Source organism: Aspergillus vadensis, assembly GCF_003184925.1.
Source record: "Aspergillus vadensis CBS 113365 unplaced genomic scaffold BO88scaffold_30, whole genome shotgun sequence".
In the NCBI taxonomy this organism is placed as follows: Eukaryota; Fungi; Ascomycota; class Eurotiomycetes; order Eurotiales; family Aspergillaceae; genus Aspergillus; species Aspergillus vadensis.
This window is the reverse complement of record NW_020292068.1, coordinates 324058-345924: the sequence shown is the minus strand read 5'-3', so window position 1 is coordinate 345924 and position 21867 is coordinate 324058. Positions and strand designations below refer to the sequence as shown.

At 52.9% G+C, this 21867-nt stretch overlaps 7 protein-coding genes across 7 annotated transcripts; 4 read left to right on the top strand and 3 right to left on the bottom strand.

Annotated features, from left to right (window-relative positions):
• Positions 1–445: 445 nt before the first annotated feature.
• On the bottom strand, positions 446–1266 carry pex4 (putative ubiquitin conjugating enzyme (UbcJ)). The gene is made up of 2 exons (XM_025707717.1): positions 969–1266; positions 446–891 (listed from the first exon to the last, which is right to left on the bottom strand). The coding sequence occupies exons 1-2, from the start codon at positions 1123–1125 to the stop codon at positions 572–574; spliced, it is 477 nt and encodes a 158-aa protein (XP_025558328.1). The 5' UTR covers positions 1126–1266; the 3' UTR covers positions 446–571.
• A 166-nt stretch (positions 1267–1432) lies between these two features.
• Positions 1433–4666, top strand: BO88DRAFT_447004 (endonuclease III domain-containing protein; the record flags this gene model as incomplete). The annotated part of the gene is made up of 3 exons (XM_025710324.1): positions 1433–2730; positions 2755–2812; positions 3274–4666. The coding sequence occupies exons 1-3, from the start codon at positions 1527–1529 to the stop codon at positions 4664–4666; spliced, it is 2655 nt and encodes an 884-aa protein (XP_025558327.1). The 5' UTR covers positions 1433–1526.
• Positions 4667–5878: 1212 nt separating this feature from the next.
• On the top strand, positions 5879–8334 carry BO88DRAFT_429587 (putative DNA helicase; the record flags this gene model as incomplete). The annotated part of the gene is made up of 5 exons (XM_025709165.1): positions 5879–6471; positions 6557–6589; positions 6641–8073; positions 8121–8181; positions 8250–8334. The coding sequence occupies 5 exons, from the start codon at positions 5879–5881 to the stop codon at positions 8332–8334; spliced, it is 2205 nt and encodes a 734-aa protein (XP_025558326.1).
• A 1763-nt stretch (positions 8335–10097) lies between these two features.
• On the top strand, positions 10098–12214 carry BO88DRAFT_179809 (uncharacterized protein). The gene has a single exon (XM_025701732.1). It carries the CDS (start codon positions 10542–10544, stop codon positions 12192–12194), a length of 1653 nt encoding a protein of 550 aa, XP_025558325.1. The 5' UTR covers positions 10098–10541; the 3' UTR covers positions 12195–12214.
• Positions 12215–12478: 264 nt separating this feature from the next.
• BO88DRAFT_408448 (PIG-F family protein) lies at positions 12479–13679 on the bottom strand. Its single transcript, XM_025707716.1, has 3 exons — positions 13170–13679; positions 12805–13091; positions 12479–12735 (listed from the first exon to the last, which is right to left on the bottom strand). Exons 1-3 carry the CDS (start codon positions 13650–13652, stop codon positions 12591–12593), a joined length of 915 nt encoding a protein of 304 aa, XP_025558324.1. The 5' UTR covers positions 13653–13679; the 3' UTR covers positions 12479–12590.
• A 427-nt stretch (positions 13680–14106) lies between these two features.
• BO88DRAFT_351019 (putative Rho GTPase activator (Sac7)) lies at positions 14107–17390 on the bottom strand (the record flags this gene model as incomplete). Its single annotated transcript, XM_025703523.1, has 3 exons — positions 14107–16823; positions 16880–17032; positions 17228–17390. 3 exons carry the CDS (start codon positions 17388–17390, stop codon positions 14107–14109), a joined length of 3033 nt encoding a protein of 1010 aa, XP_025558323.1.
• A 3290-nt stretch (positions 17391–20680) lies between these two features.
• Positions 20681–21451, top strand: tim9 (protein transporter TIM9). Its single transcript, XM_025707715.1, has 2 exons — positions 20681–20739; positions 20805–21451. Exon 2 carries the CDS (start codon positions 21045–21047, stop codon positions 21231–21233), a length of 189 nt encoding a protein of 62 aa, XP_025558322.1. The 5' UTR covers positions 20681–20739; positions 20805–21044; the 3' UTR covers positions 21234–21451.
• Positions 21452–21867: the final 416 nt, after the last annotated feature.

Genomic DNA, 21867 nt, shown 5'->3' with positions numbered 1-21867 from the left:
CTCTCTCAGCCTGTGACAACAATACTCTACCATTCAAGTGCATATTCGGCGTTAAATTTTATTCTCACATTTCGAAAATGTTTTATGATACCTCACGATCCTTGAGCAAGCAAACAAGCTAGCATGTGCATATTTCTCCGGCGTCCAAATACCAGTCTCTCCTTGAAAGCGCTGCATAAATGGTTGCAACTTATTCACAAATGGTGTTGAAAAGGAATTTGTTTTTCATGATGACATGTCTCTCTTTATGACCCTGTCCAAATTTACAACTACATACATACTATGTTTCCAGCGTGTGCATATTAGAATTGTCACTCTGACTGGTGTATTTACAACCAACTGAACCAACTGAACCAACTGAACCAACTGAACCAACTGAACCAACTGAACCAACTGAACCAAGTGAAACTTGACTGAACTTAAATAATCGTATCATATCGTACTCCTGGGTATTTAACTACAGTTATCAACACATAATCCACTACCACCCCAACCTCATCGTATATATATATATATCCCACCCTTCACACCCCAATCCCTCCGCGCTACCGCGCTCCGCAATAAATTATAATTATAAAGTAGCTCTCTCCTCCTCAGTCCAAAACCTCACCAAACTCTCCCAAGCAGCCACATCCCCATCCCTCAACAACGCGGCGACATCAACATTAAGCGGCGAATCCGGTCTCGGATCGGACAACAACTGATGAATCGCACTCAACGTACTACTCAAGGTATACACAGGACTCCAATGCTCCGTGGTCAACAACGTCAGACAGATCTCGCCCGTGGTGAAGCTGATATTCGGATGGCTGATTCTCGTCTTGAAGGTGATTTTCGGTGGTGTGAGGGGGTAGGTTGGGGGGATTTGGATGGAGAGGGTCCATAAACCGTCTGTTTTCATTTTTGATGATGTTAGTTGGTGGGGGGTGTTGTAGAGTATAGAGGAATGTGGGGGGGAATAGGTATACTCTCATAAGGCGTCCCCGGAACACCTTTTAATACTGCTTCCCAGTGGAGGAGGTCATCTTCGTCGACGGGACCGAGGTGTAGGAGGGCTTCGTTGGGCGAGTTCGTGTAGTCTTTTAGTTCGCGGAGGAGGCGGTGCGTTGTTTGTGAGGAGGCCATTTTCTGTTCCTCTTTCTTTTCCCGTTGGGGGAAATGTGTGTAGGTTGGTATGTGGAGGAGGGGTGAATTGATAGGAATGATTGATAGTTTGGTTGAATGAATGGAGATAGATAAGGTGGATGATGGATGTCGCGGTGGCTGGTGCGGGTGCGGTGCGGTGCTGTGCTCGTGTCGCGCCGAGGCTCAGAACTGCCGTGGGTCTCGGCCACTGGTTGATTGGCTTTCCGGTCGGTCTCGGCTTCCGAACCCCCATGTGTAATCCGCCGTCACTGAGTCGCTCGCCCCTTGTTGAGCCTAATTTCAGTCGATCTCGGATTTACTACATGCTTTAATTTCATGTGAAGTTTGTTTATACGACACCGAGTACATTTTATTGAAGCTAGAGCTAGGCTAGTATCAATATGCGCACTTCTAGAGCTTCTAAAGAAACTGCCAAGGTGCTGCAGGCTTTGTCGCCTCCTGCTCGACGAACAACTCGCAGTTCTGCTCAGGCTGCTAGTCGCCTTCAGGGCTTTGCTTTTGGGGGTGCTACTGCCCCGGATGTATCTGTCAGTGATGATGATACTTCGTCGCTCTCGTCTGTGCCGACGGTTGATATCGAGGATATCATGGAGCCGCCGGCCAAGCGTCGCAAGAGTGCGTTGAGCGCCACGTCTACCAGGGCGAATGCGCGCTCTAGCCGGAGGATTGTCAAGACGGAGACTTCAGTCAAAGAAGAGATTTCTGTAAAGGAAGAGACTATTGTCAAAACAGAGACTGCTGTCGAAGAAGCACCTGTCAAGAAAGAGCCCGCTGAGAAGCCCTCAAAAGCACGACGGACACCCGCACGCAAGATCAAAACCGAGAGTGGCGCCTACGCCATGCAGCCCCCCTCCAACTGGGAGACTATGTATGACATGGTCAAGAAGATGCGAGAGGCAAATCCCACCGCACCCGTTGATACCATGGGATGTGCCGAGCTCTACTGGCGTGCGTCCTCTCCGCGCGATCGCCGGTTCCAGACGCTCGTTGCACTGATGCTGTCATCCCAAACCAAAGACACGGTCACGGCGGTAGCCATGCAGCGGTTGCACACGGAGCTTGGAGACCAGTCGACGAGCATTGTGAAGAAAGAGCCTGAAGAGTATGACTGGAAGCCCACAGACCAGGTCAAGGACAGCACTCTGAATCTGGAGAACATCCTAGCCGTCACTCCTGAGCGCCTCAACGAGCTCATCGCCAAGGTGGGCTTTCACAACAACAAAACCAAGTATATCAAGGCCGCAGCCAATATCCTCCGCGATCAATACGACTCTGATATCCCGTCGACTGCTCCTGAACTGATGAAGCTCCCCGGCGTCGGTCCGAAGATGGCGTTTCTATGTATGAGCGCGGCGTGGGGCAAGCACGAAGGCATTGGCGTTGATGTTCACGTTCATCGCATTACCAATCTCTGGGGCTGGCACAAGACAAAGAATCCGGAGGAAACTCGCATGGCGCTGGAATCGTGGCTACCGAAAGACAAATGGCACGAGATTAACAAACTGCTGGTCGGCTTAGGACAGACAGTCTGCTTACCTGTAGCTCGGAGATGTGGCGAATGCGATCTTGCAGGAACCAAGCTCTGTAAGAGCGAAATCAGGGGTCTAGTAACACCAAAGCGAGACGCTGTGAAGCAGGAGGGGCCAAAGGTGAAGGTCGAGCAGGAGTAGAAGTTGAACCCAGTCATGGGATTGAATGCCCCAGGCAACTTGTCAGTCACTCTTAATGCTTTGTTTCAATTGTTTGGTGGGGAAACACAACCACTCTGTTTTGCCAGACCAGCCTTCTTCCTCTGTTGACCGTGTGTTTACCTGTGTTAACCAGACATCTCTTCCGTCAAATTATCAAGTTGTATTCTGTTGATCTTCGATAACGTTGGCGAGACTTTCATCACTGTGCTTAACAGCCAGCTCGGCTCGAGTTAAGCTCTCACTCGCGCTGTCAAGCGTAAGTTCATCCATCAGGTAATTGTCTGACACGGCGAACCTACTAACTCAGTCCGATTTGTGCAGGTTGTATGGAAATCAGTGTCATCGAGGACGACAGTTGAATACTGGCTTTCGATACCGTTCAATCGACCATACCGCCACCTGGGACTTGCCGAAGATCTGCTTCTTAAATTGTCAGGATGGAGGTCTCAAAGAAGGGCCCTACACTGTTCGATTTGCCAGAAAATATCAGAAATAGAATCTTCGACTTCGCTGCCCTGCGTCGTTCTTGTATCATCGACTTTACCCTGGAGCGGGACCGCATCAAGCGAGACCCGCCTTATTGTCATAGAACCGAATTTCGAGCGCATCGCAGCCCTTGGCTTCCGCTCAGCCGCTGCTACCATCCAAAGCTGCCGACACAGGTGTTCCTGTCGTGTCACACCCTGCGCCGGGAGGCCGGTGCCTATTTTTTCTCCCATAATCGCTTCAGCATGTTTCTTCGCGGCCGGGCCGACTATAAAAACTTTGAAGCATCATTGCAATGGGGCATGGAACATATTCGGTACTTGCATGTGGATCTCGGTCATAAGGACAACCGAACGCTCAAGCTGGCGGGTGGTTCCCACCAAACATTGTTGACGTGGTGGGCGGCGTTCTGCAAGCTCGCGGCAATCGACATGCCGAATCTCAGATACTTCAGCCTCAAATGCAAAGCCTATGAGCAGGAAGTGGTTGTTCGTGTGATGCGTGATATGGATCCGTTTCCCAGCCTGTTCAAGTGTGCCTTCTATTTCAGCAATGATCAGGATAAGATCTATAGTTTCCTGCCTGCGATGAAGCGCACGGCGCGCCGCCTGACGGACAATCTTGATGTGCCGCCGTTTCCGTTCATGTATCTGCCCCGGGAACTTCAGCTGATGGTGCTCGGGCACCTGCTCATCTGTCGGTCCGATCCGTGCATGGCCGATCCTGTTCCGGGCCTGATCGTCTTGGATTACCGCGACCGTCTGCGCTTCAAATCTTGCTGTGGCACCTGCTCGCCGGTTGGAGGCATTTGCTTCTGTGATAAGACCGAGACGGTATTTTCGACGGGCTGCACCTGCTTCGCCTCGCCATTGCGCTATTTCCTGGTTAGTCGGGAGTTCCATGAGCTCGCTCGTCAGGTCTTCTGGGGCCGCAACAAGTTTATGTTCGTGGAGGAGGATCCGACCTACACCATGGGCTTTCTGAGTGGCATTCCCACGGAATCCACGATTCTGGTGCAGAACTTGACTTTCCACTTTCCCTTGTGCTTTCGGGCCACCCCGCAGACGGGGGCCCGTTCCGCGGACGCGAATTTGCGGCACTGGGCAGTTCTGCGCCGTTTCATCCGGGAGCACTTTGATCTAGCGCGCCTAACCCTGAAGATCCATGACCAGGGCCGGGCCACGTCGATGTACACGATGGACAACCGCAAGAGATATTTGCGCCGGCTGCTTATGGCGTTTACCGACATGAGAGGGCTGCGAGGGTACCGGGTGTATCTGCGAGATGACCGCGGGTTCGAGAGACAGGCCGTGATGGCTGTCATGGGGCGATGGGCTCCTTGAGATGCTGCGATGCCCATCGTGTCATAATTCTTTCTCGTCTCTGGCAGTAAAGGAACACGTATCTTCGTGATTTGATGGTTGATGGTTATTGCGATGCTGATAGCGAGTTGATGCACATAGATGCGTGTTGTGCTTTTCTTTTCTTTTCTCTACTTTTCTTCTCCTGTGTCTTTTCTTTGTTAAAACACGAAAACCCGTCTCCATGCAGATAGCGACGCTCATGCAGGTGATAGATGCCTATTCTGCTGTTAGCTCTTTTTCCTTTTTTCCTTTCTCATGTGTCTTTTCTTCACAGAACACGAACACTTACCTCTTATGATCATGATTCTTAATGCAGATAGCGATGCTTGATGCAGATAGATGCCTGTGATATTTTCGTTTGGTTCCTTCTCTTCTTTTTCTCTTCTCGTGTGTTTCCCTTTCACAGAACACGAACACTTACCTCATGGTATTGACTCCCCAAGATATGGATGGTTGAGTCTGTCTTCATCAAGATGATTCAGATCAGCCTGCCGTTCATCCAAGAGCCACTCAAGATCATCCTGAGATAGCCAAGTGTTGACGTGTCTGTCTGCCACATATGCATGATATCATCACCAGCGACGTGACCTAGTTAGAAATAGTATGCCGATAGATAGTCTTCTCCAACCACCACCCTTAGTAGTATTAGTAGAGTAGAGTGATGTACGTAACTGAACAATAAACAGTAACCAGCAAACAGTAAACACCAAAAGCATGCACCCAGAAGATAAACTCAGTGAAGACAGAGAAAGATTAGAGAAGAGAATGAAGAGAAATCACCGTGTTGTCTTCTGAAGATAATAACTAATCGACACCAAACGGGGCCATAGCAGATTAACTGCAGCATACAATAATACGAGAATGCCTCGTATTTTCACCCTCCTTCACCAGTGATATCGATACGGTCGTGTTCATACACTAGAAGTAGTAGCTAGTAGCTAGGGTTGATCCGTTATCATGCTGCATGCATGCTTGAGATATATAGATATGACTAAGCACCGCACCGCACCGCACCCGCATGAAGTCAGAAGTCACCCCTCACAAGTCCCAACTAAGATGAATATTTTCCCCGCGCTATCAACATTCTCCAACTATTACTATATACAATATTCCCCCAATCCCAATTCTAATCCTAATCCCACCCCTACATACACATACACACACACATACATACCCCATCATATACACAAAATGTCCCCCAAAATATCCCCCCCCACCTTCGCAACCACCCAACTCACCCTCCTCCGCGCCGAACAAACCGCCGAAATAACCTCCAACAACCTCTTCACCAGCAGCGCCATCACCACCGCGTCGCCATCCACCCGGCGCACACTGCAAGCGACAGGCCACGCCTTGATGGGTATTGTTCTCTCGCAATGTAGGACGGGGCTGGGGGGGAGGGTGGTGGGGGAGTTTGTTGCCGATGCGGCTGTTACTAATACTTCTTCTTCTACTAATTCTGGTTCTGGTGCTAAGGGTGGTAATGGTGGTGGTGGTGGTGGGGATGGGAAGTTGAGGTTGGGTGCGCATGGGGTCAGGGTTGGGGATGTGGTTAAGGTTGTTGAGATTAGTTCTGGTTCTAGTTCTGGTTCTGGGGGTGGTGGTGGGAAGAAGGGGAAGGAGAAAGAGGGGAAGGATGGGAAAGGAGGAGGGGTGGAAGGGGTTGTGACGAGGGTTGGGGAGAGTGCGGTTTGGGTTGCGTTTGGGGGGAAGGATGGTGGGAAAGGGGGAGGGAGTAAGGATGAGGATGGGGTGGAGGAGTTGTGGGGGAGGAAGGTTTGGATGTGAGTTCGTCTTCTTGCTACTTTCTTGTTTCTTGGGATATGTTGATGGAAGTGTGGAGTGGTGTGTGGTGGCTAATAGGGATAGGATCAAACTTGCCAATGATGTCACGTATAGACGGTATGTTTCCTATTCATTGATTTTACAAAGCTATACTTATTGATGGTGTAGGATGAACCAGACCATGGAGAAAATGGTCAAAATGACCGACTCCGAGCATACCCATTTCATGCGCGTGGCCTTTGGTCAGACCTCGCCTATGGTGCCAGACTACGATTCTATCGGGTCTCTGGAGTTTACGGATCCTACGCTGAATGACTCCCAGAAGGAGGCCATTCGGTTTGCTCTGGCGGCGCGCGAGATTGCTCTTATCCATGGTCCGCCCGGTACTGGCAAGACGCACACGCTGATCGAGTTGATCGTGCAGATGGTGCAGCGCAAGCAGCGGGTGCTGGTCTGCGGTCCGTCGAACATCTCCGTCGACAACATCGTGGAGAGATTGGCGCCGAAGAAGGTGCCTGTGGTGCGCATCGGGCATCCGGCGCGGTTGCTGCCGTCTGTTCTGGATCATTCATTGGAAGTGCTGACGCATACGTCGGAGGCGGCGGAGATTGTTCGCGACGTCCGCAAGGAGATCGACCAGAAGCAGGCGAGTATCCGAAAGACCAGGTCAGCACGGGAGCGACGGGCCATCTACGATGATCTGCGAGAACTGCGGCGCGAGTTCCGCGAGCGCGAGAACAAGTGCGTGGAGAACCTGGTTCGCGAGAGCAGCGTGGTGCTGGCGACGCTGCATGGAGCGGGCGGTCATCAGCTGAAGAACCAAAAGTTCGATGTGGTCATCATCGATGAGGCGAGTCAGGCACTGGAGGCGCAGTGCTGGATCCCGCTGTTGTCGGCATCCAAGGTAATCCTGGCTGGTGATCACTTGCAGCTTCCGCCGACCGTCAAGTCGACCAAGGATGATGCCAAGAAGATGAAGGCAAAGGAGGAGGATAAGAAAGAAAACGGGGAGTTGCTGGACAATGTCTCGCTGGAGACGACTCTTTTCGACCGACTCCTGTCGATGCACGGCCCGGGAATCAAACGGATGCTCACGACGCAATACCGGATGCACGAGAAGATAATGCAATTTCCGTCGGACGAGTTGTATGACTCGAAATTGATGGCTGCAGACTCTGTCAAGGCTCGACTGCTGAAGGACCTACCCTATGAAGTCGAGGAGACCGATGACACTAAAGAGCCGCTGGTGTTCTGGGATACGCAAGGTGGTGATTTCCCTGAAAAGACGGAGGATGCGGATCTGGGGAAGAAAGCCCACCTGGGCGACAGTAAGAGCAACGACATGGAGGCTCTAGTGGTGAGCCGGCACGTCGATGCGCTGGTGGACGCAGGGATACACCCCGAAGACATTGCGGTGATTACGCCATACAATGGTCAGCTGGCCGTGTTGTCGCAGATGCTGCGGGAGAAATACCCCAGCATTGAGCTGGGCAGCGTCGACGGGTTCCAAGGGCGTGAAAAGGAAGCGGTGGTGGTGAGTCTGGTGCGCAGTAACAGCGAACACGAAGTGGGATTCCTCGGGGAACGGCGTCGTCTCAACGGTAAGATCCCTGCCAAGTGGCGAGGGTGCATGGACTGACAGCATTAGTGGCCATGACGCGGCCGAAACGGCATCTGTGCATCTGCGGTGACTCGGAGACGATTAGCAAGTGAGTGCCCCTCTCGTAGTCAGCATTTATTTTGTAGGCAAATCGTTGACGTCGACTGTTCTCCACAGGGGCAGTGGGTTCCTTAAGCGATGGATGGCATTCCTGGAGGAGCATGCTGATTTGCGGTATCCGGACGCTGGCGATCTGTTGTGATCATACCTAGATAGACTAGCTACGAAGTACCTCGGACGTTGCTTGGGCCATGAGTGTCACCGATGGGAGGTCCTGCAATCAGATGCAGTGTCGTGCAACGTCTGCAGCAGACGGTCCCTTGCAGGAGAACAACAGACTCAACCAAACATACGCGCAAGGGACAGCATTGGAGGCAATTCAGACACGCGATGAAAGAATTGCCCAGAGAGTAAATAGTGTTGGCATGGGCGCATTCCCCTGTCACGTCAACCATCCACATTCCATAGCTTAGCTAGAAATCTAGATTGTCCATGTGGCTGTTCGACGGACTCCCGGGAACCCCTCCCTTGGAGACGCCAAAGAAGAGGGGGAAAGGAAGATCATGCGTCATGGCGTTGTGAAATGGGCAGGATCTAGAATCCCACGAGCGGGACAGTCAGCCTTGCTTCTGTCCACCGCATAGATAGTAGATACTTAAATAGATACTACTAGTGATTCGCTAAATGAATGAATGAGGATTGTGTCCGACCGCGACCGAGGAAGACGGAGAGGGAGGGAGGGCCCGTCAGTCAGCGAAAAGCGAACGGTTCCGAGCGTCTGATGGGCCAACTTAATCGGTTGTGGACGGGAGCGGAGGGGGTTAGAGGGGGGGGGAGGGAGGCCACTTGGCGTGTTTCAGCATGGAGGATTGCCATCGTGGTCCAATGATGAGAGAAAAGAAAAGAGGAGTTGAAGCAGTGAGTGAGTGAGTGAGTAAGTGGAGGAGGGAAGAGTTGGGAATGGGGCCGAAGGAGTGAGGGAGGACATGGAGCACGCATGGATGGTAAGTGATGAGTTGGCGCGGCACAGGTTGAAATTAAATTAACTCTTGCATATGCTGTATGCAGTAGTTGGTGAGAGTGGGATGGAATTTTACCCTTTTTTAGAATGATGAAAATATACCCAGGGAATATCCAGCAAGTAAATAGTGAAATAGGAAAATAGAAAAAAAAGTCTAACTCGAACAATGGAATCTTCCTAAGCAATGAATCATCATATTTACTTAGTTAATTAGTTAGTTAGTTAGTATTTAGTGGTGATAAAATAAATATTTTGGAACTAAAAATACACCCCCTGACACGCGCCGCGAGTGTTTCGAAATTCCACTCCGCTTCTTCTTCTGCTTCTTCTGCTTTTCTCCACTTTTGGGATGCGCTTCTCTCTTTTAGTTCTCTTTCCTTCGTCTCTGCCTGCTGCTGCTGTCTGCTTGCTGTCTGCTACTGCTTTCCCCCCGGTCTTCTCTTCCTCTTCTCTTGCAGCTTCCTTCCATTCCTTCGTCTCTAATGCCAAACTTGATTGATTACTGGTTGGGGTCCAACTCTATACTTCTTTGGTGATTCTCCCCCGATATTATTATCAGGGCAAATATTCCATTCCTTCTGTTATTCCCCTCTCCTCTCTCTCTCTCTTTCTCTCTCTCTCCTCCTTTACTCACTCACTCAACCCAATTCCACCCACTCCCACTCTTTCTCCATCGCCAATCCCGGGATATTCTTCCTGGATCCTCTCCCTGTTGGTGTTTGATAAGCTCGACAACTTCCCGTATTCTGCTCCATCTTCGCCGATCCCGCCCGCTCTTCTGAACTTCTGAGACTCTGTTTCCCTGTTGCTCGTGTCGGGGACTAGTGAATCTTCGTCTCCAGTTACCCCCAAACTCTTGACTCTGTAGTGTCTCTCCCTACCAACTCGTTCATTAACTCTTACTATTTACTTCCCCTGCTATTATTACTCCATTTTATTTATTTTTATTTTATCCCCATCACCACACCACACCACACCACCACCTTCTTCTTCCCATTCTCGACTACTTCCTCTCTCTCCCCCCTCCTGCTGACTCCTTGGCTTCATTCCTTCCGACACTCTATTCTATTTTCTTTCTTCCAACCTATCGATCATGATTTGAGCCCTTTTGCCAAGGTCAGCTTCCCCCTCTGACATCCATCCTTCCAAAGTGGATTCCCTGCTGATGCTGGTGCCCGCAGCCTCACTCCTTAGATTCCCCCTCCGCTTTTCAGCTGGTGGCTCTGCGCCTTGGCGTATATCCAATCGTTCCTTGTCCCTGTCTTCGTATCTGTCCTTACCGATCGCTTCGACTGTCTTCCCCCCCTTGCGCTCTTGTATGCCATTGGACCCGTCTGCAGCGTGCATGTTTCATGTGTTGTCTATCCCTCTAAAGCCCGAGTTCCGACATGTCTGGTGCCAGTACAAGTACCACGCGAAGTGACTCCGCCCACAGTCGCATAGCCGACTCTCCCACTTCGGACCCTGCAGCTGCAGACGCTTGCTTTGATACTGCATTACCGCCCATGAGTTCCAAACAGATGGTCGTCTCCACGCGTCGTCCACCTCGTGCTTCCGAATCCTCCCTGATCGCTACTAACCTCCGCAACACCAACCGCGCCGTCGCTACCCTGCCATACACGCCCGGAACGACCTCCATTGCTCGCGGGCCCAGCACACATCGTCGTACCGGCAGCACCCTCAAGACCGTCATGCGGAAGATCTTCACCCGCAAAAGTCGGGGGCAGGAAGACGACGATTCCGCTGATTGTCGGTTCGGCAACCACAGTCCGCGATCGAATCAATCGCTCGACAAGCCGCAGCCGCTCTCCGGTTCGTGGAACGCCAAATCCACCAGCCCGTTGCAACAGGAACACGGGCCCGTCACCTCGTGGGAAGAGGCCCTGCGCAAGCTCGAACCGCACCCTCGCCGCCGGCGGGCTACTCTGCCGAGCTTGATCTTTTCGGACGACGAATCTCGCGGTGCCCTGGAGGCAGTCGTGCACTCGGGCCGACCGACCAGTAGACGGGACAACAGTCCGCATGCCAACAGTGATCCGGATGAGGTCCGCCGCCGAGAGATGCGCCAGATCAAGCGTCGCTCGCGCAGCGCGACCGCCCTGCGCGGCATGGCCAAAGAGCACCTGATGTCTCCCATTCAATGGCGACGCCGCAGTCTGGAGTCGTGCGCCGGATCGACGACCTTTGGCGCGGTCTCCGAGGCAGATGCATCGGAACGACCCCCGACCCGGACTACGGTCGCCAGTGCCCCCAAACCCACGACGGAGCCGTCCTTCCTAGATGGGCCGGATGAAGACGACGAGGAAGACGCACCGGAGGAGCCGATGCCCCCAACCGTGGGGACGCTAGTCAACTCCTTGCAACATGATGAGAACGTGACGCTGGAACAGCGACTGACCACCTTGGAGGTAAAATTGATCGACTTGGAATGTGCGATCGCACGCATACAGTCTGGGCGCAGTGAAACGCCGGCCGAGCCGTCGGGACAGAGGAAACCGTCACCCCCGACACGGCACAAGCGCAAGCAATCGTCGGCCCAGTCGCCGTCGGGTAGTGACGAGACCCCGGGCGCCAAGTCGCCCGGCGGCGCCGATCGCCCGTCTAGCACGAGCACACTGCGCCCGAACCATCTCCACCGCTCGCGCACATTGCAGGCCCCGTCCTCCACGTCGCTGCACGAATGCAATACCATCTCCGTCGAACAGTACAGCGCACTGGTGATGCTGCTGCGCCGGGAGCAATCTGCGCGACGCAATCTCGAGGAACAGGTGTCCAGTCTGCGGAGCGATGTCGAGCAACTCACGCGCGTGGCGCGCGAATCCATGGGCATGGGTCCGATTTATCCTATCCCGATTGACGCGCATGATATTATGCGCATGCGGCAGGCCCTGGGGCCCTCTCCGACCAACTCGGGACCGCCGACGGAAAAGATCTCCCCGGACAGTGATACTGAGGAGCGCCCGGAGCTCCCTCCGAAGGGAGATCTGTACCATCCGCGGTGGCCATCGGCGCGACGCGTCGAAGTTGGCGGGATGATATGATGCCCACACTAATTCTTACTCTCCTTCTCCTCTCCCTTCTCATCCTCCCTTCTCATCCTCCCTTTTCCCCTCTAATGACCATATCTGCTTCATACCCTCATTGATTATCTCTTTTTTCAAAAATGTTCTGCTTGTGGTTATGATATCCTGCATGAGATTGCGTGCATGAGTGATACTGTACATACCAATTGCTTTCATCTACGGACTGGCTGCCGGGCTGCAGCAATAGACTTATAGATCAATTGAAGAAAAAAAGTCATAAATATACAATCACCCAGTAAAAAAGAACATTAACAATTAAATCAATTAAGATATACTAAAACAGCTATACACGAAGCAACAACAACACCTGGATATCTACCTCACCCGCACATCCCAACATAAGTGGAATGCATTCTAATCAACCTTCTTAACATCCTCCCCCTCCTCAAACCTTACCCTCTTCCCAAACAACACCGACCTCCCCAACACCGAACCCAGCACAAAACCCACATACGCCCCAGTCAACAAGGTAATCGGATACGCCTGCCACGGCCGATCCCTACACAATTCACCATTAGCACATACATCCCCAAACCACCCCTCCGGGAAAAGAAAGGAAGAAACATACCAATCCAGCGGCACCGGCACGGCCCCAAGCCAGGCACCCACACAAGTCCCCAACGCGCCACCCCAAACCACATCCCCAGGCCTTTTAGCCCCCCAGACCTCCTTCCAGACATTCCCATCGACACCATGAACATACACCAGCGCCAAGGAGGAGAGAATAGCCATATGCGCCGCGCAGAGCACCGTCCGGGCGTGGTGGGTCGTGAACGGCGCGCCGAAGAGAATGAGGAGGATGCTGAGGACGGGGGTGGCGAGGAGGGTTGTTAGCGTTAGGGAGAGGAGTGAAGCCTGTTCCATATTCCCATGGTCGGTTAGTAAGGGTGGTTATAAAGGGGGGGAGGTGGGGGTGGGATGGGATGGACGTACCACAACCCGTCCACTAATGGCTGATGCAGTGGACGAAGAGGACGAGGACGAGTCCTTTGTGCGACGGCGGCCGACGCGGCCGGGACGAAGGATCACGTTTCCGTTGGTTGTTGATCCAGTGGTAGTGGTTGTGGACGATGCGCTGGAGGTGGCAGCAGTAGGGGTGGATGGGGATGTTGGTGTAGCTGCTGCGTTGGTGGCAGAGTCGGTGCCAGCGGCGGGAAGACAGATCATCACGTAGGCGACGTGCGCGAGGGCCAGAAAGGGCAATTGCTGGGCCATTTCGGAGACCGGGTCATTGACCAGCGCGGGGAATCGCGCGGCGAAGGCGGAGAGAAGCGCTGCTGGGTGGATGTAGGAGTAGGTGGTTGCGAGTTGGGTCGGGAGGATGTTCACCGGGGGTGCGGCGGGTTTGTTGGAGGTGTCCGGGGGCGCGGAGGCGGCGCTATTGGTTGTGAGGGGGGAAGGGGGTGGAGAGGCCATTTTGATGGAGGGGCGATGGGCCTGAGGGGGGAAGAGAGGGAGGGGAGGAGGAATTGGGGAGGTGGTGAGGTCGATTAGGAGCTGTGAAACGAAGAGATGCTTCGGAGGTGACGGAAGTGGAAGAAGAGGATTGGTTTTGTTTGGTTTGTTTGCATGTGTTAGTCCGGGGTTGTGGGTGCCTTAGGTGTCAGGGGATTTTACAGATAATACTTTGAAAGATAGTCCATGCAAGTCGGAAAACTCTACTATTCTGCGGAGTGTCATGTACCGTACATAATCTACACCTATTTAAAACACATGGCACGCCATCCCACAAGCAATACATACATCATTCGTGACCCATAAGTGCATCAACGACAATCCTCATGGCAGCCTCAAGCCACCTGTGCGTGAATCATGTCGTCCATTTCCATATCCTAAACCACTTAACAAAGGAAAAATCACAATTCTTCATCTATGAGGGTACAGCAGGCCCCGGTCCAGCGTCCGTTCCCTCCGTCTCTACTGGCGGAGAGGCAACGGGCACGGCCACAGGCTCCTGCTTCTGCTCTAAGCCAGGCACCGCAACAGGACTCTCTGGTGTCCGTGGTTCTTCAGGGATCGCCGGAGGCAGTCCTGAACCCGGCAGCGGAGAGACCGGTGAACTTATTTGTCCCTCTTTAGGATAGCTAGTCACATCGATCGGAGCAGGTCGGTTTCGTAGACTATCTTTGCCAGATGGTGACAGCGTGTGACTCGACACGGACAGATCCGCTTCTGAGTTTACAGGGCTTCGCGTCCGATCCCGCTCGGTGGATTCCTTGACACCATCTCGCACCTGTGCAACCTTGGCTTTGAACTTGCCAAACAGGCTGCGCTTCTCGGGTTCCACGAAGGAAGCGTCCTTGGCGGCCCCGTTGTTGCTGACTTCCGCATCGAGACTCAGAGGTTGATAGGACGGATCGCTGGCAAATTGCTGCAAATCCGAGGGCGAGCTTCTGCTCGAGTGATGCCAACTGCCAATCGAGCTGGTGCTTCGGTCGGCACCAGGTGTGGTGGCCATGAGCGGTGGCGACGCAAGTCCCAAGCCGATGTGCTCGTTGCTGCGTTTGGACGAGCGCGGGAACCGCCAACTGCGGCGATGCTCCTTACGCTCCGCTCGTGCCGCATCATCGGTAGGGTCAGCATCTGAGTAGTCGGTGAACGATGACCGGGAGTTCATCGACGGAGTCCGTGAGCCATCAGGTCGCAGCGATGTGTCGCCCGCCTGCTGACCACCCTCGTGCGGCAACAGCTGCTTCTCCGGCCTGCCTTCTCGTGGTGGGCTTAGATCATCGGAACTCGTAGTGTTGGGAGCTCGCGGCGTCGCTCCTCCAGCATCATTGTTGGCCTCCGCGTGTCGGGAAGCATGCAGGATCGCTGCCAATCCAGTATCAGATGTCGCAGCCTGCAGCGACTGAGACGAGCTTTGCGCACTTTCACTCGCGCTGCCAGGGATTCGCTTCTTCTTCAAGCGGTTTGGCTGTCGCGGCTCTTTATGCTCACCACTTGGTGGTGGTGACTTGGAGAACAGACTCGAAAGCTTGCGCTCCCGCGTCGGCGTCACCACCGCCGGCGGGGGTGAAGCAGCTATGGGCGGTAGTCCTTCCCGCAGGACAGGCCTGTCACCGACAAGCTTCTCTGTACTTCCCTGTTCAGGGTGTGGGATAGGCCTCTCTGCCATAAGCCTCTCCGCAATGGGCGCCTGAGCAGGCTTCTGAGCAATGGGCTGCTGAACAACTGGCTTTTCGATATTTGGCTGTTCAACAGCTGGCTTCTCCACACTGGGATGTGCCGTAGGCTTCCCCGTATCGCCAGTCCCATTCCCATTTTCAAGCGCACTCTTTGGTACGGGTCCATGTGTAGATGAGTGAACATAGACGATGCCAGTCCCTGGCTCTACCACCTCTGTTATGGAGCCTTGACCATTTGTGGGCGGCGGAGTGCCCTGAGCAGCCTGGTTAGGGGCAGGGCTCATCCGCACATTGGTCTGAGGCAACTCAGGTTGAGGTTGGGGGACAATTTGGGTTTGGGGCGCAACCTGGGCTTGAGGAACCGGAGGCAGAGGCTGAGGAGCAACTTGGGGCTGAGGAGCAGGCTGAGTTTGGGGAGTCTGGAGCTGAGGTTGAGGAGCAATCTGGGGTTGAGGGGCAGGCTGAGGTTGAGGAGCAGGCTGAGTTTGAGTAGGCTGGGGCTGCGGTTGAGGCTGAGGGGTGTCCTCAGCAGGCGCAGGCGCACGGCTGGACGCCCGCGAGTGTTGCGCAGACGTGTGTGCCGATGAGTTGACCCCTGTGTTCTCCACCGCTCGTCCATATCGTGATGGAGGAATCACGGGCGTCATCTTGGACGGCAAAGTATTGCTGCGATGTACCCCCACACCGCCCAATGAGGTCGGCGTTGCAGGGCTTGCAGCATTGGAGTTGCGCGAATTCTTCGATGAGACAGACACATTCCGGCGCAGACTTCCATACTTTCGGAAGCTCTCCGCACCGCCACTGGCACTCGACACCGAGCGTCGAACGTTGGAATGAGTGGTGGGCCGGCGGGCCAGACCTCCTTCGACCTCCTTGACCGTCTGCTCGTCGGCGGCGGTGCCGTTCATACCAAACAAAAAGTGGTCCTGGTTCTCAATCAGAAAAATGAGGACATCCTGACTCAACTTGTACTCGTCTGGAGACATGTCGTGCTGCGGATGCGACAACAATCCCGGTTGGAAGATGGCAGACAGATTGGCCGACGTCATGCGATTCTGATCCGACTTGGACGCAAAGACAGCCAGCAGGTCGAGAATGTAGAGCAACAGCTGTTTGTTCAACGGGGGCAGCTCGCGGATCAACTGCTGGTAAGCCGCGACCGCTTTGGCATGGTCGAAGGCCTCCGTTTCCGCGGGCGGGGCGTTGTTCTGAATCTGTTCCTGCACCTGTCGTTGATACGTACGTAGGGGTTCGCGAAACCGTTCGTAAAAGTCGAGCGGGACAATGGGTTCGGGCAGCTGGTTCAAATAGCGCCGAAGAACATTCGCAGCATCATGCACAGTGTAGCCAGTCCAATCCAAACCCTTTCCATATCGCTCGGGAGAGTCGAAGATTTCCTGGAGATCTTTGATGCGCTTTGCAGACCCGCTCAGACGGAAGATGCCCTCAACGTCGGTCGCTAGCGAGAAATACGTTAGCACCGATCTTATCGCACGGCCAGCATGGGCGGTATACCTTTCTCTTTCAGATAAACTCCACATTTTGCGACCACGATGGGCACGTATCCGTAGATGAAGCTCTCGCCGTTGTCGTTGGTGAGGGAAATGGCGACGTTGGCGTACTTGATGCTGACGTTGAGGGGGATGCCGAATATACCCTGGGGTTTCTCTGCAGTTCATTAGCATGTGTTGAAAGTAGAGCCCATCAAACGCGACAGTCAAGTAGCTAAGGAACTGCATGCTGCAAAAGGCGACAGGCGTCGATGCGATGGGTTCCCACGGACGCCCCACGATCGCATCGCCGCCGAGCTTCCCCGCAGCGCAGCAAACCCAACCAAAAATCCTAGTATACCACCACACATACCTTTTGGTTCCTCCTTTCTGGTATTTCTCTTGAATTGTCTCCACCAAGAAGCCAAATCACGTTTCGACGGCGGCGAGGTTGCGATAGTCTCAGGGGGGGCAGCGGTGGGTGGAAGCCGGTGCAGGGGATCGACACCCGGGTGCGACTTGCCGGTGGTAACCATCGTGGGCAGTGCGCGATGAAAATGAGGGTTCCAGACGAGATGCGACGTGCCTGCGAAGGTATAGAAATACAGCGACCGGACCAGACCCTGCTAATCCGAGGCCTCCGTCACCGCCCTTGTTGTTGGCGCGAGAAATTCCGGGGCTGGGAGGCGTGATCCCAAAATAGCACGAGGACTAGTCAGGCAGCGGATTTTAAGTGCCGCGCCGTCCGAAACACGTACAGTAGCAGGGAACCGGTAAAACAGACACTGGGAATTTTTCCGGACGGTGGAGATAAAGGATGGGAGACAGCGAAGGGTGGACAACGCACGAAGGAGAAGGACAGGGGAGATAGGGAGGGATGGAGTGAGAAATGAAAGGAGGTTAACAAGGGAACGCAGGAAGCCGGAGTAGATGTAGGAGAGGGGGGGGAAGATGGGGGCAGGCAGGCAGCGCTGGCAAGAACGAGACGAAGCAAGACAGAACACGAGCAAATCAACGAATGCCGGACTGTCCGTCAACGATGAACGGTTCGGGGTGGAGGAGATGGTGGTGGTAAATGGTGAGCAACAATAAGGGAGTCTAGCAATCAGGAATGAACCTCAGGCTGAGAGGCTGATTTGGGGCCCTCCGACAGGGCGGATGGGACTGTGATTGCGTGGGTGAGCAGCAGCAGAGATGCTTCTTGGCTGGTTTGGGGGTGAAACCAATGACCATCATCTGAACCAAGGAAACGCGAGAGCTGCAGTCAAATCGATAGATACTTCGGAGTGTTGGTCGGTTATGGTTATAGATGGTGAATATGGTGGTGGTTGCTATGCGTGATGATGGGGGGGATGGTGGAGGATGAATGAAGATGATTGTGGAGGAGACGAGGAGAGACAGGAGGGAAATAATGGAAAGGATGGAGCAACCGACGGACAGCCAACCAGCCAAACTGCGTGACAACCGGACGAACAGGCTTGGAGGCGTGGTGCTGTAGGCGGGACCCAAAGGGGAAGACGGAGAGGTAAAAGAACAAGAAGAGGAGGAATGACCAGTTCAGTCACCAGTTCATCCACCAGTCAGACTATGTATCCTCTTCCTAGCAGCACCAGAACGAGGGATCAGGAAGGGAGGACTGAATGAAAGATTCCCAGATACGTAGTTAGAATAGAAATAGGATAGATGTGTCAGTCAGAAGATGGAAACGAGAAGGGGAGAAATGGGAAATTGAAAACACCCCCCGCCAAGCATGGAGATGGATTTGTTGCTCTCCTGGGAATTGAAGTTCTGGCAAGTGGCCCTGCTTGGGACCAGACCCCAGGGTTCCAGGGTTGATGGTTTGACCTCGACCAAACAGGTCCCTTTTTTTTGTGCCCTTTTTTCTTTTTTTCTTAACTTATTTTCTCTTATTATTTTTTTAAACCCTTATTACGGAGTATTATCTACTAATTTTGCTTATTTTTAACCGCCATTTCCAATTCTTGCTTTTATTTCTTTTTTTTCTTTTAGGACTCGGTTCCTTCTCTGCTTATTATTTTTCCAGGTCCGTCGGTTCTGGCCCTGGTTCTAGTCGACCCTCTGGCACACTAGCATGGGACACTAACTGGACCATTCTTCAATCATTCCGCTACGCTGGTTAGATTGCCCCAGTTCTAGCCAATTGCGTCAAGGCCCCTCTGAGACATGAGGCTATCCGGAGACCACACTCAAATGAACTCGCTCTCCATCCGGATAAGGATTCTCGAATGCAGAATACCCTTTCTCTCTCTCCCCCCTCTTTGCCGACCGAGAATCCCCTCACTGGGTATGTGAATGAGTAAACCTTGTTCCTGTTGACTCACTCTCGCCTCCTCATGGCCGATCAGAAAACTATAAATTGAGAAGAGGAAAGATACTCTCCATTCCGCCAAGCTGCTACGACGTTCACAACAAGGTATATAGGCGGCCTGTCGACCCATCGGCTGCTCATGGTTCTAGCTAAAAATATGGCCATGGACCCCCTGATGCAACCCTTATGGCGCTTCCCCTTGAGCAGCGATGCCGCACCATCAGGGTCTTACCGCGGTTCTCCAACCATCGACTGATGTGGCTGTCATCCCAAACGGCCCGAGAGAATGCTGACCCCGCGTCTAGTGGTTTAGTTCGGTCGTGGTGCGAGATTCGCTTGCCCGAACTAGTCCGTCAGCTGCCGATCTCAGGAGTGCAGTTCCAGGTGGCCACTCATCTATCTACAACAGCTTACCCACCAGGCTGTTGGGCTGGATCCCTCGCCAGGTTGATCGTAGGGCCGACTCTTCAGTAGCTCGACTTCGTACATACCGAATATAGGAACGTCCGATGTGATGGTGAAATGAGGGGAAGCTTATGCCATTGATTGAATCATCGCATTCAATCTCAAACATCCAAGACTAAGCTTACTCCATGCACACATAACACATGGAATGTCCCCTGTTGGAGTGCACGTAAGTCCCAAGACATAGATATACAGCTCCAGCTCAGGCGTGGTGTTAACGAAATGGGTCAATTTACGTAGGTATAAAAGCAACAACCAACCAGAGATACTGCTATATGTTCACGACTATCATTGGAAGACAACATGCCCCTATCCGAGTGGCTGGTACCACATAATTTCTTGAGATAGGTGGCTTACTGGTCTGCTGATCTTGGTGGCACATCTTCCACGCAATCACCTACGGGACAGCAATATAGTTTTGTATACTGGGTCCGCTAGAAGTCAGCTAACAACTTGACCAGCTCCATTCCAACAACCGACCCGTGCAAGCTCTGAGCATGATACACCGCGAAAGCAATGAAATCACCCCGACCACGATCCCACTAAGCTCCGGATTGGAATGTGGAATGGTTCTCCCCAGAACAAAACTTCCTAGATCCTTCGATCGAAGCCGGCTAAGACCTGTCGATTTTCTTGGAAGAATCATCCAACAAGCACCAAAGGTGGCTCCTGGCCGAGTCATTGCGGTGGGAATCCAAAGAAGATCTTTGTCCTTCTGGGTTGCTTCTCGACTTCATGGACCTCCGGTTGTGGACGGCGAACCATGGTTCTGGCGAATGGAAGTCTGGGGCCAGCTGGCCGTTGTGCTTTTTTTAACTTGCCCAAAGAATGGAACAGCGCCAGCTAGATTGGCCTGCTGTTTGCCGTTTTGGGATTGCCCTCGGTTCCGGCACTGGATGAGTCAGCTCAATCACCCGCGGTCCGGGTCCGGTCACCTGATCGGAGCTGAGTAGTGCACGTGATCACATCAGAGCCTGCGGTCCGTTGAGCAGCTCCGGAGCTACGGTCGTCATCACGACCCAGGCCTCTTGTTATCAACACTACCCTTTTTGATCAACCTAGCTTCAGCCCAATCACATCACAATGGAATCGTAAGCAGCTTCCCATTTCATGGCTTTTATCAAAAGTTGCCACGACGTGTACTAACCTGTCCCAGCCTCAACGCCTCTGAGCAGCGTGAGCTCGCCTCTCGCATGGAGAGACGCCAGATGAAGGAATTCATGACCGTACGTGAGACCTGAAATAAACAGACATCCTTTTGCGTCGAACTCGAATCCAGCCTACACACCGTCTATACCTTCCTGACCCATCCAATTCCTTCCTCCGCCTATCATCATCCATCATCCATCTATATCATCCCTAGCTGGCCTTCTCCATTCTAATCTCATCTCCATAGATGTACTCCAAGCTCGTCCAGCGCTGCTTCGATGACTGCGTCAACGACTTCACCACCAAGTCCCTGATCAACCGCGAAGAGGGCTGTGTCCTGCGTTGTGTCGACAAGTTCATGAAGGGATCTGCTCGCCTGAACGAGCGGTTCCAGGAACAGAACCAGGCCATGATGATGCAGGGACAACAGCGGTAAATGGGAATTTAGCATGGGGTTCGGTTGCTTTGCTTTGCCTTGACTTTGGCGGTTTCTGTATAAAATATTAGAATTTTTGCAATGATGACATCCCCTAATGGCCGGCGATGGGCTCCGCTCGCTCTTGAGGAGCAGGTTTGGTTGCCGAGATCACAGTATAGAGGTATACTGTTGCTGCCGTGATTGTAATATATGGAATGAAATAGCATTGAGTAAATTGTGCTGATTAGAATGTTGGCTAGTTGTAGCATGTATTAAGCATATTGGACATTTCTTCACAGTCGTGATTGTGAGATAATGATGATGAAAATCATCGTTTTCATTATCTCCAACTCTTTTCCTTCTCCAACGAACGTGAGGGGATCACTCCCCACGATTTTCTCTTAAAGAAGTCTAGCTACGAGCCTTGATGTAGAGTAGTGACTGGAGCTGTGTTGATACAACGAGAATCAAACTTACCCGATTGGGACGCCGACAGTCAGCCGTCGGGTCTCTTGGCATGCACGGGCCAAGAGAGCCGGAAAACATTACCTAACCGGGTTATGCCTGAGTCATCGCATCATCTGTCCCAATGGAGTCATTCTGTACGCCAGACGAGTGACTATCTAGTTATCTTTCTCTACTCGAGGGATAT

What these genes read in the sequence shown, in the direction of transcription:
- BO88DRAFT_179809 (XM_025701732.1), top strand. Translation starts at nt 10,542, where the DNA reads ATGTCTGGTGCCAGTACAAGTACCACGCGAAGTGACTCCGCCCACAGT.
- tim9 (XM_025707715.1), top strand. Translation starts at nt 21,045, where the DNA reads ATGTACTCCAAGCTCGTCCAGCGCTGCTTCGATGACTGCGTCAACGAC.
- BO88DRAFT_408448 (XM_025707716.1), bottom strand. Translation starts at nt 13,652, where the DNA reads ATGGCCTCTCCACCCCCTTCCCCCCTCACAACCAATAGCGCCGCCTCC. An exon ending in CCATTAGTGGACGGGTTGTG is followed by an intron (nt 13,092 to 13,169) that starts GTACGTCCATCC and finishes AATATGGAACAG; the next exon opens with GCTTCACTCCTCTCCCTAAC. An exon ending in GTGCCGGTGCCGCTGGATTG is followed by an intron (nt 12,736 to 12,804) that starts GTATGTTTCTTC and finishes TGAATTGTGTAG; the next exon opens with GGATCGGCCGTGGCAGGCGT.
- pex4 (XM_025707717.1), bottom strand. Translation starts at nt 1,125, where the DNA reads ATGGCCTCCTCACAAACAACGCACCGCCTCCTCCGCGAACTAAAAGAC. An exon ending in TCCGGGGACGCCTTATGAGA is followed by an intron (nt 892 to 968) that starts GTATACCTATTC and finishes AAATGAAAACAG; the next exon opens with ACGGTTTATGGACCCTCTCC.